The sequence below is a fragment of the Aristolochia californica genome, unplaced genomic scaffold, assembly GCF_029961685.1.
Source record: "Aristolochia californica isolate CCGP_79_NKW_82.1479 unplaced genomic scaffold, dmAriCali1.0.hap1 SCAF_11, whole genome shotgun sequence".
Lineage (NCBI taxonomy): Eukaryota > Viridiplantae > Streptophyta > Magnoliopsida > Piperales > Aristolochiaceae > Aristolochia > Aristolochia californica.
The window spans coordinates 518,333-531,171 of record NW_027181782.1 but is presented as its reverse complement, the minus strand read 5'-3'; the positions used below and the strand labels follow the sequence as shown (position 1 = coordinate 531,171).

The following is a 12,839-nucleotide window of genomic DNA, read 5'->3' as shown; positions in this document are numbered from 1 at the left end:
CGTCCAAATCCTGGGAAATAAATTATTTTTTACTTCTGTCAGTATAACCTACTTGGTTGAAATAATGGAATAATATGGACAAACTTTGCTCACTATAAACAATGCCAAAGGCATATTTCTCATTCAAAAGTTTCTTGTATATCTCCTGAAGCCTTTGAGATACAAAATCCTTATCAACACCATCACACTTTGCATCTGGACCGTCAAACTCAATCTCTCTCTTAAAAATAGCAACAAAAATCAGTAAGGCTAAACGTACTGGTAGAAAAGAAATGGTGGCTCTAGAAAGAAAAACAAAATTTCAGGAAAAGATATTGAAAGCCTAATTTAACCCAATACGGAAAATGTTCTAACCTGCTGAGCAAGTAGTTGGGCTTCTTCTTCCAAGAGTTGAGAGTTCTTTCTATATCAGAGTTAAGAACACATTGCAAGGCTGTAGTATCATCACCTCCTACTTCTTGCTCAACATGTAATACCTGGCAGTTCTTCGGTATGCCATCAATTGCAGTTCTTCTTCCAAGAGGAAACATTGAAGTTCTCCATATGGATGTCCCTGACAGTCCCCTCCCCACTATTATCATGGTTAACACGTACCACTGGCATACCTGCTTGGGCTGCTTCCATTTCTGCCAAGTGCATTTGATATTGTGCCTGATAAAGACAATTAATGGCTAGAACTAGTTAGATATAAATGAGATACTGCAAGAAAGGCTAATGAGAAGTTTGGGCTCCTTTACCAGTATTGACTTTTTCTTTGGTTTAAACTGATTAACTGACTGGATATTAAAAAAAAATTAGATACAGAAGAGTATAACATGGGGAAATTGTGTCTGATAACGGAAGAATAATGGCAGACAGTGTTTCTGGTCCATTCCAAAAGCAGAAAAAAGTTCAATCCTTATTTATATGTTGACAAAAAGATTAGAGGGAAAATTTACACAAGCAATGGTTAGTGTTCAAACCTCTCTTTGCCATTCGTCTTTCCTCTTCCTCCTTTCAATTTTTGCTTTATCACGTTCAGAGAGCAAAGGACCCTCCACAGGCTCAGATTGTTTCTTAGGAGCTTCATCTTCATCCATTCCATCAAACATCCGTAAAGGTGTTGCAAGACTTCGAACAGTTGGTTTGGTTTTCACCACTAATCCATACTTTCCAAACTTTTCAGTAAGTTTAGAACAAAACTGTGTTCCAGAAAGAGTAAGAGCCAGGGAAGAGTGAAAACAGTAAACAAAAGATGATAAAGAAAGAAAACAGTAAACTCTTGGATTGATCCACTTCTTGCAATCTTCGACCCAGCAGCTCGTGCACAACCGTGCCCGCCACGTCCACCGTCTCGTTCTTCTCTTGCAAGCTCGAACATAAGGCACGTACCTGTGATGCAAATGATCTAACGGTGCCATGTGGACTTTGAGTTGGCTCCACAAAATGGACGTGGAGCATAAAAATAGCACCTGTGAACATACGTTACTTTTATATTTTGTAGTGACATTTTAGTATTTTTAATAATAATAGAGTGAGATTTTTTGTCAAAATAACCGATAAGACCCCTTTGCATAAAAAAAAAACACAAATCTTACAACCGCCAGCCTGAGGGTGGGGGTCTTAAACAGGGGCAGATTTTCCTACCCTACGGTCTCTCATACTTCTCTTCTAATCCTCGTCTCTATAAAGAAACATTACAAGAAAATGTTCTTGACCCATTGCTCGAGGGACAGAAATGAAATTAGCAGTCTTCCTAAAGCTCATCGTGTGAATCGTCGTCATCGTCGCCTCCGGCTCCAGCACCAGCTGCACCACCTGATCTCTGATAGACAGCTGTGATGATTGGGTTGCAAACAGCTTCCACCTCCTTCAGCTTCTCCTCGTAGTCCTCCTTCTCCGCAGTCTGGTTCTCATCGAGCCACTCCAGCGTCTCCTTGACGGCAGCTTCGATCTTCTCCTTCTCCTCAGATTCCAACTTGTCAGCCAGCTTGTCCTTGTCATTGATCTGGTTCTTCATGTTGTAGACATACGTCTCCAAGCTGTTTCTGGCATCAATTTTCTCCTTCACCTTCTTGTCCTCCTCTGCGAACTCCTCGGCTTCGCGGACCATACGTTCAATCTCTTCTTGGCTCAGACGGCCCTTGTCATTGGTGATGGTGATCTTCTCTGATTTGCCAGTGCCCTTGTCCTCTGCCTTCACGTTCAGGATACCATTGGCATCAACCTCGAATGTGACTTCAATCTGAGGAGTGCCCCTGCTCAGATGAAAAACAAACGTTCAGAAATGCTTCTCCATTGAGTGAAAGAAATTTATCTCTACTGGCTAATAAGACAGAAGACAGACCTTGGAGAAGGAGGAATCCCAGAAAGATCAAACCTTCCTAGTTCCCTGCAGTCCTTGGTGAGACTCCTTTCACCCTCGAAGACCTACATACAGAGGAACAAACCTTTCAGAAAATTTAAATTCTTGATATGAAACCATATTTGATGGCATTCATTTATAGTAGTGGTTGCAGACATTACCTGGATCGATACAGTAGTCTGCTGATCCTGGTAGGTAGTGAAGACTTGAGATTTCTTTGTGGGGATGACTGTGTTCCTTGGAATCAACTTAGTCATCACTCCACCCACGGTCTCAATACCAAGGGTCAATGGAGCAACATCCAAGAGAAGAATGTCTGCAGTGCACAAAAAAGTGAAGTCAATCCTAATTGCCAACAAAAAAATTGATACTTGATCAGATTTTTTCCTTTCTGGAGAAATAGGTACCTTTGGTCTCTTCACCTCCCTCTCCACTCAAAATGCTTCCTTGCACAGCTGCACCATAAGCAACAGCCTCATCTGGGTTCACGCCCTTGTTGGGCTCTTTCCCATCAAAGTAATCTTTGAGAAGTTGTTGCACCTTGGGAATCCTGGTGCTTCCACCAATAAGAACAATCTCATCAATCTGGCTCTTCTGAAGCCCTGCATCCTCCATGGCCTTCTTGACAGGGCCCATGGTCTTTCTGAACAAGTCGTTGTTCAGTTCCTCAAAGCGAGCCCTGGTCAAGGGTTCAGAGAAATCCAATCCATCATGGATAGCCTCAATCTCAACACGGACTTGGTGCTGGTTGCTGAGAGCCCTCTTGGCACGCTCACTTTCTCTTCTGAGTTTTCCTAGAGCTCTGTTGTCCTTGCTGATGTCCTTGTTGTGCTTCTTCTTGATCAACTTGATGAAGTATTCCATGATTCTCTGATCAAAGTCCTCCCCTGTAGAACCCAAACATCGAAACACATTAATATGGCACTATTAGTTTTTTAATAGGTTTATTTGTACCTTCGAAAAGGAAATTAAACAGTGTTCTCAAAATTTTGAGAAAAGATTCTCACCTCCCAAGTGAGTGTCTCCATTTGTAGCCAGAACCTCAAAAACTCCATTGTCAATGGTCAAGATACTGACATCGAATGTCCCTCCACCAAGGTCAAAGACGAGGATGTTCTTCTCCCCACCCTTCTTGTCCAAACCATAGGCAATTGCTGCAGCAGTTGGCTCATTTATAATTCGTGCCACATTCAAACCAGCAATGACGCCGGCATCCTTGGTAGCCTGCCTCTGGGCATCATTGAAATATGCTACAGAAGAAAGAAATAAAAATAAGCAAAGACAAATTTCAGGACAGCTTGTTAACTTCGATGAGCAAAACAACTAATTAAGCAATGAATAGAAAGTAGGAAGAATTGACTCACCTGGTACAGTAACAACAGCATCCTTGATTTTCTTTCCAAGGAAAGCTTCAGCAGTCTCTTTCATTTTGGTGAGAATCATGGCACTGATCTCCTCAGGGCTAAAAACCTTGGTATCTCCATCCTGAATATTGACTTGAATGTAAGGCTTTCCATCCTTGTTAACAATTTTGTATGGGACAAGCTTCATATCCTTCTGAACCTCCTTGTCTTCAAACCTGCAAAAAAATATGAACAGGTCGTTGCAAGGTTAAATTATCAATTCTTTGGAGACCAAATAACCATTGGTTGAAAACAATAATAAAGTGGATTATTACTTTCTTCCAATAAGTCTTTTCACATCAAAGATGGTTCTTTCGGGGTTCACAGCTGCCTGATTTTTGGCAGCTTCACCAATAAGTCTTTCCGTATCAGTAAACGCCACCCACGATGGAGTGATACGATTTCCTTGGTCATTGGCTATAATCTCCACATGACCATTCCTGTAGACACCTACACATGAGTAAGTGGTACCGAGATCTATTCCAATTACAGTTCCCAGCTTGGTGGCTTCTTCTTTTGCAACGGCAAAAGCAAACAAACAGCCTGCAACAAAATTACAGAAAGATGAGTGCAGGTTATTAGGCAGGTGTACAACGCAAGAAGACTAGCTGAAATACACTAATCATTAACAGTAGTAACGGACTTGTAACTAAATTATACAAAGATGAGTACAGGTTATTAGGCAGGTCTACAATGTTAAGAAGACTAGGTAAAACTCTCGAATCAAACACAAGCAAAGCTACCTATATGATTGAAAGGCATAAACTTTATAATGATAAAAGACTTAAACAACAAAATCAAAATCAGAAGACAAGAATAACTTTAAAAACAAGAAAAGATCATAAGCAAATAGTTACTAACAAAAATATTTTTTGAATGAAGATGAGAAAGGATTCATTAAGGATCAAGCTAAAGGGATACAAGAAGTGCCCCCAAGGACAGAACACAAGCCAGCAAAAAGATCGAAACGAAAAAACTTAACATGAAAAACATTAAAAAGAAAGTAGAATTGAGTATCCCGGGAGCCGGGGGATCGGTCAGGTGTCTCCCATGCCAAGGTGTTGCTGAGATTTTAAAAATCCAGAAAGGCAAAAATTTGTGTGAACTATAAATACAATCCACCATAACCAACGAAATTCATCCTTAACTGGATTCGCTACAGCTTAAACTTCTATCCTTAAAAGATTTACATCTACAAACAAATCAGCAGTTGGATGAAAACACAAATAGTTAGACAGATAAGCTTGGGAAAAAACATGGTGATTAATAACTGCTAATTCTAACACTTGCCACACATTCCTCATCAAAAGATTACACTAATCCGCCACTCATAAAAAATTAAACATTGAAATTAAAAAAGACAGATTTGTTCACTCATCAAAACACCTTTCCCATTCTATTAACCACTCCAGATCAACACAAAACCAAGAACTAGATCCAAACCTGATAAACATAGCAACTATGAAAACCTATTCTAATCACCCAAATCTGAAATGTCAAAAACTTTCAAGAAAAATTAACAAGAGCATTACCTGATAAGACGAGAAAAGCCAGGATCAACGACCCCCGATCTCTCCAAGATCGAGCCATGACGTGCACCCGGGAGCAGATCTGAGTTAGATTTGAGCTTTTTTTGTTTCGGTTTCGAGCTTGAGAGAGGTTCTCGAAGAGCAGAAACAATGTGAACTGACATTTATAGGGCGGAACAGGGCTATGACTCCGTATCGGCCGGGCAGAAGGAAAAGTGGAACATGTCATCTCCGATGACATGGACCAATAAGAAGCGAGGTAATGAAGAAGCCAACCAATGGGGGAAGCGCTTGTGTTGGGGAAATCTCAGCCGTTTGGAACGTGAGAAAGATGGATGGAGAACGTGGACTGTCGCCTGTGATCTTGCGGAGAAGGACAGGCGTGGATGCAGCGGGCCTACTCGATTTTTTCCATGTTTGAACGGGAATTTTCTGCATTAAAAAGAACCGGAATTTCCACGAATTTGGAAAGCTCTAGAGACCAACCCGGTCTAAATGACAATTGTGCCCTTGTATTCATATAGTGACATGATTATATTTTATTAATTATATAATTAGCATATAAAGAAAAAGAAAATCGTGCTATGTATAAGAAGAAAATAAATCGACACGAAAATGCCTAAAATTTATATTATTCAAATGAATTGATGATATATATATATATATATATATATATTAATTAAATAAAATATTAAAAAATTAAAAAAAACTGGCTTTCTTGTAAATAAACTATATTAGTGCAAATAAATTTGTCTAACTTAAGGTTTTACCTTTCTAAAAATAGGCCGTTTCAAAATTTAGTGTTATGTTCAACATGATTATCAACGGTTCCAAGGTCAACTTCTCTCCAACTAAAAAAGAAGACGAAGACAGGGAAAAACATTAAAAGTTTCCCAAGGTATCCAAATATCATTGTCAGAATTATCGAAACTCGTCATGGAGATCATCATCATCATCATCATCATAATTTCTTTGACGATATATGTTGTTGTAGAATGAGAAGGGGTGATCAAGCATCTCTTGAAGGGATAGTTTTCCATTCTTGTCATCATCTGCCTGAAAGAATCGAAGGGTAGTTGAATTGAAGAACTAGAACTCATACCGGTTCTTGAGAGCAAAAATAATCGATTAACCATGCCATGCAAGGAATTAAAATGAAGTTTCATATATAAGTCTAGCTTGAAATTCCTTACCTCATGTATCAGTTTCTTGGTATAATATTCAGCATAAACGAATTCTCCAGGATACATATTATGGATGATTGGCTTCAATTCCTCTTCGGACAAGAATCTGAATTACAAGTAAAAATACCATGTTTCATCATTTAAAAAATGGCATGATTTAGAGAAGATTACGAGAACAAATAATCACCAAGGAAAGGATACGACTGAAAGTTAATTGAAAACAAAACTACAAAACTGCGATTATATATCTCATTAATTACTTGTCTCCATTTATGTCAAGCTCCACAAATGTTTCTTTAGGGTCATTCTTTTCAGCTTCCTCTTTAAAGTCATCCCAATACATCTCATAAGCTTGATCAAGAAACTCCACATAGCTTAGCATCCCATCATGATCTTGGTCTAGTTCCCTGTTGCATCGTAGATTTGAAATTTAGAGAAAAAAAGGATGCATGAAAGGAGAAATGTAGCTGAATAATTAGGGGAAGAGAAGGATGAAGTTGTCTTAATTTTCAGTTTTTTACAACTATAATTGTTAGAATACTTGTTTGTATCGACCAGGCCAATCCTTGTATAAGATCCGTGGGGTTGCTTTCCTAAAAGGCTCGAACCTTTTAGGAAAACAACTCCACGGATCTTATACAAGGGAACCTTTTAGGAAAACAACCCTACAGATCTTATACAAGAATTGACCCGGTCGATACAAACAAATATTCCAACAAGAAATCCAACAAAAATAATCAAGATTGGATTAGAAGATGAGAAAGCTGAAATAAATGTAAAGAATCTATAGATGCAGAAATAACCTAATTTTTTCAGTGAGGAACCATTGCTGTACTTTTGGATTTTTACTATCCTCTGGGTGCTGGAAGCTGCAAAAGACATCAGCTTTGTGAATTAGAAAGAGATAAAGAGTCTTTATGGAAAAGTGATTTGAATTAAATAAAATCTGCATCAACAGCTTTGTTAAATCAGTGCAAAACCAGGACATACTCCTGGAATTCTGTAAAATTGAGAGCTCCATCATTATCCATGTCTGCACAATGGAACCGTTCATCCCACCATTCAGCTTTGCGTTGCTCTTTGTTGTTCATGTACAATTCAAAACATTCCGATCAGCGTACACGATTTAGTGCTTCAGATGATTAACTAAAGAAAACGAAATCACTAGAGAATCCTTTCAAAAAAAGATTTGATCTGTTCTTGGTTTGTCCCACTAACAGAACTTAATTTCATGGAGTCTGGTTAGAGCAAATCAACTACAGATCATATTACGATCTAATTCAGAATAAATAAACGGAGATAAATGAGGAAATCACACAGGATGAAAGCCGAAAACAAAATAAGAGTCCAACCAGAGAATCCCGTCACGGAATTATAAAAAGAACATACCCATCTCATTTACGTGAAAATTCCGGAGATATTCCCTCAAAGTAATGACCCCGTCACCGTTCGCATCCCTGTCCTCCATTGCCATCCGAGTCTTATAACTCAACCTGCTCTTCGCTTGTATCTCGTTCCACGCCCCAAGCTCCTCGAAATTGATTTCATTATCCTGGGGGCTAGTATCCAACAGCGGGAACAGGTAAACCAACCTCCTGGTAATGTTCAGGTACCCTTCCTGAAAGTCCTCAATGTCATAATCCTCGTCGGAAAATGGGTCGGAGTGGTGACCTCCCAGAGAAGCCCGATACGTTTTCTGTTCAAAAGTTTTTCCGCCGTCGTCTACTTTTCCTTCTCCTCTGTTCCTTCTCTCCATTGAGGCCACTAAGGGATCGAACTCCGCGTGTAGCAGAGCCAGGCGGCGAGGGATTTGCAGGCGGCGGCCTGGAAGTGGGACCCTGGATAAGAAGAGAAAGAGGAGAAAGGCGGTAGCGAGAAGGGGATACGCTACCGCCGCAGACATCATTTTCCGGCGAGGATTTACAGGAGAAACAGGGAAATTCTTCTGTCTTCTGTAATACGCAGAGAGACGGAGGGATGGGTACCTGGCTTAAAATTAGACCGACCGGAAGCCGACAAGAAAACTGACGGTTATCCGTTATTCGTTGACCGTTATAGTTCGCAGGACGACAAGAGTCGTTCTACCTGGTGGGTCCCATAAAATCGATCTCACCCGTTTGCTCATTTTAATGCATTAATGCTTTGTGGGCCATGTCCTCTTTGTAACGAGTTCTCCGATTCGATGAGTCAACCTGCAGTTTGGTTGGGTCAACTTTTATTCAAGAGGGGGTGAGTCAAGTAAAGACGTTAAATAACCCTTCTATTCAGGGTAAGATGACTTGAGTTTGACCACTGAACTTGTGAATCTTAATCAGACTCGGGTGACCTAACTCTGAGTTTGTAGGTGACCGAGTTGATCGTAAGGATGGTAACGAGGAACAGATATGACGTATTTATTTTAATTATTAAAAAAATGTTTTATATATTTTTTAATGGACAGGAGGAAGGGTATAATGGATAATCGGATAATTAGATAATCGGTTAATCGGGTAAAACTACTTCAGTTTTGCTCTTCTTTTACGAGAATGCCACTGCTTTTGGCCGGTTAGACACATTCTGGTTTGCAGAGACTTTTGGTTCCTACGATTCGTTTGAGAGCGAATATTCAGTTATTGTTACCGTGATGGCTTATGATTGTAATGGTTAGTGGAAGGAGAACCAGTAACTTGGTGGAAAGAAATCAAAAGTTGGTATCCTATTGAGCACTCGTCGTGAGTTGTTTTAAAAGAAGCAAATATTTACCTTGTGATCTTGTGTATTGGTTTCGTCTGGAACGTTTCAAGCTACTTAGATGGTTCCTGGGGAATGAGCGAGAAAGGAGGGTGGTTTTCTAGTAGCGTGATGACCGGTCTGCATGAGAGTCGTATGATGAAATGCTTAGCGGAATTGCAGTTCAGTGAAACACTTTAGCAAGACGTACGAGGCATGGAAAAGAACATGTGGGTTTTGTGATTTTAATGGAAATGAAGAAAGACTCGGGTGTATTAAGGATTCTAGTCAGTGATCCATATTGGCAGACAGATACTTGTTCATGCACATGAAGTCAATTTGCATTGTTCAAGTATATGGGAAGCATGGGAGGCTTACAGGGAGTTTTATGCTGACAAGGTTTGTGCTTATTGCAGCATGTTTACCTGCTGTTTTTTTTTTTTAGATTTGATGGGATAGGTCTTGCTCATCATGTATCATTGGCATATAGGTGATCTACTCGTTAGCCTTCACATTTCATACTGGCATCTCGTTATATGCTAGATGGGATGGTGCTATGGGTCGTTTTATAGAGTCATTACAACTTTTCCTTTCCATATTTTGGTGATTGTCTCTTTTGCTAATTCCTGTTCTTTCTTGGCAATTGGACCAATGGGGATTCTAAAACTTTAATTGCAGCAATATTACATGACAAAATGTGTATTTATATACAAGTACCTATTAAATAGCCTTTTACATGGCCAACTAGAGGGAATAAAGAAATTGTTGAAAGGAAGAATATCCCAAAGTCTGGAGAAAAGTGTCCTAGTTAATAAATTCCAATTGCTGGCTCTTTGCAAGTCATTCTGTGCTAGGATAACAATGCAACGCATTTTACACCTAAGAAAGTATAACAATTTGTCACTGATATAAGTATGAGATGTTCGGTCACATGCACAAGAAAGTATCTCATTCTCTCTGGGGCCATTTTAGAAGCTTATCTAACACAACAGGTCTGGCATGGGTTGACACCAGTCATGCGCAAGTACCTAATTTACCAGATCTCCTGGTGAGATGTGCAAGGAACAAGTCAATCAGAGAAGGGAAGATCCATCATGCCATAGTTATTGTAGAAGGTTTGCAGGCGGATACGCTTCTGTCAAACATCCTTATAAACTTTTATTCCAAGTGTGGGCTGGTCCACACTGCCCGCCAAGTTTTTGATGCAATGACTCACAGAAGTATAGTTTCATGGAATACCATAATTGGGGCATTGATCGAGCATGGACAGGAACCAAAAAAGGCTCTGAATCTTTTCATGGAAATGCTGAGGGAGGGGACACCACCAAGTGGATTCACTCTTTCAAGTATTCTCTGTGCTTGTGCCGCTAAATCAGATGTTGAAGTGAGCAAACAGTTGCATGCTCTTGCATGTAAAACTGCTTTGTGTGCAAATGTATTTGTAGAGACTGCTCTTCTGGATGTCTATGCAAAAAGCTGCTTGATTGGAGATGCTCTACAGGTTTTCAGTAACATGGAAGAACGAACTGATGTTACATGGAGTTCAATGGTGGCTGGTTTTGTGCAGAATGAACTTTATGAGGAGGCTTTAACCATAGTGCATAAAGCCCAAAAAATGGGTCTAAAATATAACCAGTTCACACTTTCCGCTGCCTTAAGTGCTTGTGCTAGTTTAGCAGCTCCAATTGAAGGCTGTCAGGTGCATTCAGTTTTATTGAGAACTGGTTTCCACTCAAATTTTCATGTGACCGCCTCTCTCATACATATGTATGCAAAATGTGGAAGCATAGAGGAAGCTTACTCTGTGTTTTCATGTACAGAAGAAAAGAATATTGTATTCTGGAATGCAATAATTTCAGGTTTCTCAAAACATGCTCGGTGCACTGAAGCTATGATACTATTTGAGAAAATGCAGCAAGTAGGTCTGTGCCCAAATGAAGTAACGTATATTGCAGTTATTTCTGCTTGTAGTCATATGGGGTGGGTTGAGGAAGGGAAAAATTATTTTGATCTCATGCAAGAATATAATGTTGAACCAAATGTTCATCACTATGCTTGCATGGTTGATGTACTGGTTCGTGCTGGGCTGATACGTGAAGCTCGAGATCTGATGGAGAATATGCCCTTCAAACCAACTGTCTCTATGTGGGGTTCACTATTGAGCTCAAGCCGGGTTTATGGGGATCTTGAATCTGCTGAAGTTGCTATTGGTCATCTTTGTGAGATGGAACCAGACAATGCAGGGAACCTTGTTCTGCTTTCAAATATATATGCTGTTAGTAAGCGATGGGATGATGTTGCAAGGGTGAGGAAGATTTTGAAGGAGAGTGGTGCAAAGAAGGAGAAGGGAAAGAGCTGGATTGAAGTAAGAGATAGAGTTCACACATTCCTTGCTGGAGATGGGAGCCACCCACTAATTGATGAGATTTCTGCCAAATTGGAAGACTTGGAGAAAGCAATGAGGAAGCTGGCTTATAAGGCTGAGACAGACTTTGATACTCATGATGTTGATGACTCTCAAAAGGAGGAGCTGTTGAGGTACCATAGTGAGAAACTTGCTCTTGCTTTTGGCCTCATCAGCTTACCATCTGCTGCACCAGTAAGAATAAAAAAGAACCTTAGGATCTGTGGTGACTGCCATTCTACCATGAAGTTTGCATCAAAGATCACCGGGAGGGTGATTATAGTGCGGGATACAAATCGGTTTCACCATTTCAGAGATGGGCAATGTTCTTGTTGTGAATTCTGGTAACGGGAAAGTTTAGCCAGGCCTTCCAATTTCGAAAAGCTTATAATTATTTAATGTCTTACTGCTTCTTTTTTCAAGGCAAATTTTATATATATTTTTCTTTTGAATGATGGTAAAATTTTATTGGAAAGGAGAATTAAAAGAAACCATTATAGAGCCACTTCGAGAGGGAAAAAAAAAGATAAAACAAAAGAACAAACAAAAGAAGAGATACAATAACAACAAACTGAGCATATTCATAACAAAATTTTGTTGGATTCACCGCCCTCTCTAGATAGAGAGTTCAGCTAGACTTAGCTGAATATACACCCCAAGAAGGTGAAATGGAATTGGCCATATCATCGGTTTGTTTAAAATGATGTTCTACCTCTATGTAGTTGAATGACGCTACCCTAGCTGGTCAATGACTACTGTTGAGTTCCCTTCAATTATAAAGGGACTTGGAAAAGCTGAGGATTGGTCCTGATTTCATTTGCTTCTGTAGAATTCAGCAGTACAGAACAAAGTTCTGTTAGAATAGTGTATTTTGTTTTGGAGGTTAGGCACTGTGTTTTTCTTTTTTGATGTGTTTGAATGGTTCACTTTAGTTTGGAATTTTCTCAACCAAGAGGGCTTTCCAGCTTTGGTAGTTGGGATTTTGTGAGGTGATATACCTTCACTGAAACTGAGATGAAAAGGTTTTATTCTCTTTGTTATCCAGATAGAAGGTATTATTATAAAAAAAATCAAATAAAAGCTAGTTGTGATGCATTTTGATTTTAAATTAACTAGGAGGTATATTTTTTCAAAGGATAGCCAAGACTTCAGCATATTTCTGAAGCTTCAATAGTACTGGTTTTTGTGGCGTCCAAAGCTCAATGTTGAGTCATACATGCCTTCTGTTATACCCTAAACCCAAAGAAAGAAAAGAAATATTTCTGG

At 39.5% G+C, this 12,839-nt stretch overlaps 3 protein-coding genes across 3 annotated transcripts; 1 reads left to right on the top strand and 2 right to left on the bottom strand.

The window, feature by feature from the left end:
* Positions 1-1,596: 1,596 nt before the first annotated feature.
* Positions 1,597-5,417, bottom strand: LOC137943927 (luminal-binding protein 5-like). Its single transcript, XM_068789369.1, has 8 exons — positions 5,280-5,417; positions 4,023-4,290; positions 3,709-3,923; positions 3,352-3,594; positions 2,752-3,231; positions 2,506-2,660; positions 2,327-2,409; positions 1,597-2,237 (listed from the first exon to the last, which is right to left on the bottom strand). Exons 1-8 carry the CDS (start codon positions 5,335-5,337, stop codon positions 1,736-1,738), a joined length of 2,004 nt encoding a protein of 667 aa, XP_068645470.1. The 5' UTR covers positions 5,338-5,417; the 3' UTR covers positions 1,597-1,735.
* Positions 5,418-6,197: 780 nt separating this feature from the next.
* On the bottom strand, positions 6,198-8,363 carry LOC137944463 (uncharacterized). Its single transcript, XM_068790150.1, has 6 exons — positions 7,850-8,363; positions 7,451-7,538; positions 7,264-7,329; positions 6,721-6,867; positions 6,470-6,566; positions 6,198-6,332 (listed from the first exon to the last, which is right to left on the bottom strand). The coding sequence occupies exons 1-6, from the start codon at positions 8,361-8,363 to the stop codon at positions 6,198-6,200; spliced, it is 1,047 nt and encodes a 348-aa protein (XP_068646251.1).
* Positions 8,364-10,100: 1,737 nt separating this feature from the next.
* Positions 10,101-11,921, top strand: LOC137944462 (pentatricopeptide repeat-containing protein At5g04780, mitochondrial-like). The gene has a single exon (XM_068790149.1). It carries the CDS (start codon positions 10,101-10,103, stop codon positions 11,919-11,921), a length of 1,821 nt encoding a protein of 606 aa, XP_068646250.1.
* Positions 11,922-12,839: the final 918 nt, after the last annotated feature.

Coding starts and splice junctions, on each gene's coding strand:
- LOC137944463 (XM_068790150.1), bottom strand. CDS start 8,363: ATGTCTGCGGCGGTAGCGTATCCCCTTCTCGCTACCGCCTTTCTCCTC. Junction 7,330..7,450: donor AATTTTACAGAATTCCAGGA/GTATGTCCTGGT, acceptor TGTCTTTTGCAG/CTTCCAGCACCCAGAGGATA. Junction 6,868..7,263: donor TTCCTCACTGAAAAAATTAG/GTTATTTCTGCA, acceptor ACGATGCAACAG/GGAACTAGACCAAGATCATG.
- LOC137943927 (XM_068789369.1), bottom strand. CDS start 5,337: ATGGCTCGATCTTGGAGAGATCGGGGGTCGTTGATCCTGGCTTTTCTC. Junction 2,410..2,505: donor AGACTACTGTATCGATCCAG/GTAATGTCTGCA, acceptor CTCTGTATGTAG/GTCTTCGAGGGTGAAAGGAG. Junction 2,238..2,326: donor GGGATTCCTCCTTCTCCAAG/GTCTGTCTTCTG, acceptor TCATCTGAGCAG/GGGCACTCCTCAGATTGAAG.
- LOC137944462 (XM_068790149.1), top strand. CDS start 10,101: ATGCACAAGAAAGTATCTCATTCTCTCTGGGGCCATTTTAGAAGCTTA.